This window comes from Trematomus bernacchii, unplaced genomic scaffold (assembly GCF_902827165.1).
Source record: "Trematomus bernacchii unplaced genomic scaffold, fTreBer1.1, whole genome shotgun sequence".
NCBI classification, from domain to species: Eukaryota; Metazoa; Chordata; class Actinopteri; order Perciformes; family Nototheniidae; genus Trematomus; species Trematomus bernacchii.
This window is the reverse complement of record NW_022987648.1, coordinates 14,184,506-14,186,213: the sequence shown is the minus strand read 5'-3', so window position 1 is coordinate 14,186,213 and position 1,708 is coordinate 14,184,506. Positions and strand designations below refer to the sequence as shown.

Here is a 1,708-nt window from a genome sequence, read left to right as displayed (position 1 = left end):
GTAACTAATGCATCAGCACTTCAAATGGTCTGGCTTGTTTGAAGCGAATATATCTGCACTTTTCTTCTGAATCTTTATGATTTATTGCACTTATTGTAAGTCACTTTGGATAAAGCGTTAGCTTACTGAAATGTTATGTAATGTTTAGTTTATTTATTTATTTATTTATTTATTTATTTATTTATTTATTTTTGTTAATGTTAAAATGTAATCTAAAATAACAATAGAAATTAAGATTTGATGATGAATAATGTTTCAGTAGTTACTATGTTTACTCTGTCAGGGCTAAGTGGGACGACAAACTACAGACTTTTTCTTTTTGCTCTCACTTTGCTGTGTTACTTTGTGATTTGGCTGGTAAATTTGACCATTATAGTGACCATCATTGTGCACAAAAAGCTTCACGAGCCCATGTATATCTTCCTGTGTAATCTGTGTATAAATGGACTTTATGGGACAGCAGGCTTTTACCCAAAGTTCCTGATTGATCTTCTGTCTAAAACTCATGTTATTTCATATGCTGGATGTCTTCTGCAGGGTTTTGTGTTGCACTCTTCAGCTGCTGCAGATTTCTCTTTTCTCGTGCTAATGGCCTACGACAGGTATGTGGCTATATGTCGACCTCTGGTGTACCACTCTTTCATGACTAAAGAGAAAGTTGGTGTGTTTGTGTTTTTTGCTTGGTTAATACCCATTTGTTTGGTGTTCATGGGTACAATAACAACATCAAGAACAAGTTTATGTGGCTCACAAATACCGAGAATCTACTGTGTTAACTGGTTGATAGGTAAACTAGCTTGCTCTGCCTCCATTGCAAACATTGTTATTCCAGCTTTTAATTATACATTTTATTTCGGTCATTTTATGTTTGTTGGTTGGTCTTATATACATCTGATCAGAACATGCAAAGCCTCCAAAGAGAACTGGAGTAAATTTATGCAGACATGTGTGCCACATTTATTCTGTTTAGCAGTGGGTGTTGTATCTTTGCTTTTTGATTTGTTGTACATGCGATTTGGCTCAAAAGGACTGCCACAAAGTGCCCAGAATTTTATGGCAATGCAGTTTATCATTGTTCCTCCAATTATCAATCCTCTGATGTATGGTTTCAAATTGACACAAATAAGACAAATAATTAAAAGTGCTCTGTGTGGTAGAGGATCAGTTGTTGGATTAAAGTCGTGAGCTGTTCACAAAGGAAAGTTCAGTTTGTATATACAAATGTGTGCAGAAAAACCCAATATGTCTAACAGAAATGTTAATCTTTAGATAATGTAAAATGTGCAGAGTATAAGGCCCAACTCAGTACTTAGAGAGTGAAAGAAAGTAGTTTAGAGGGGACAGCCTGTCTTTCTCTTAGGCGTGTGAAGCAGGCCAACCATAAATTATCTTTATCACTACAATCATATCTTAAATGTTCCTCCTAATGTTTATCTCACATTTACTATATTTTAGTAGTTTGGATTTCAATACATCTGTATCTTATCATAAAACGTATGATTTGTTTCACACAGGTGTGTTTCTTTTGAGTAGTTGCACAATATTGTTATTCTCAGATCAGTGTGTGGGCTCAGTGTTGCTCAAGAACATATCCATAATTTAATGGGAATATAATTTCTCCCCTTTCCTCCAATCATTATTCCCATCATACATATATATGGTTTCAATGTGTAGCACATTAACAGAAATATATGTTTTCTATGTGATG

The 1,708-nt window shown here is 34.6% G+C and overlaps 1 protein-coding gene across 1 annotated transcript; it reads left to right on the top strand.

Annotated features, from left to right (window-relative positions):
- Positions 1 to 240: 240 nt before the first annotated feature.
- Positions 241 to 1,185, top strand: LOC117485895 (olfactory receptor 4P4-like). Its single transcript, XM_034134596.1, has one exon. The coding sequence runs from the start codon at positions 241 to 243 to the stop codon at positions 1,183 to 1,185; it is 945 nt and encodes a 314-aa protein (XP_033990487.1).
- The last annotated feature ends 523 nt before the right edge of the window (positions 1,186 to 1,708 follow it).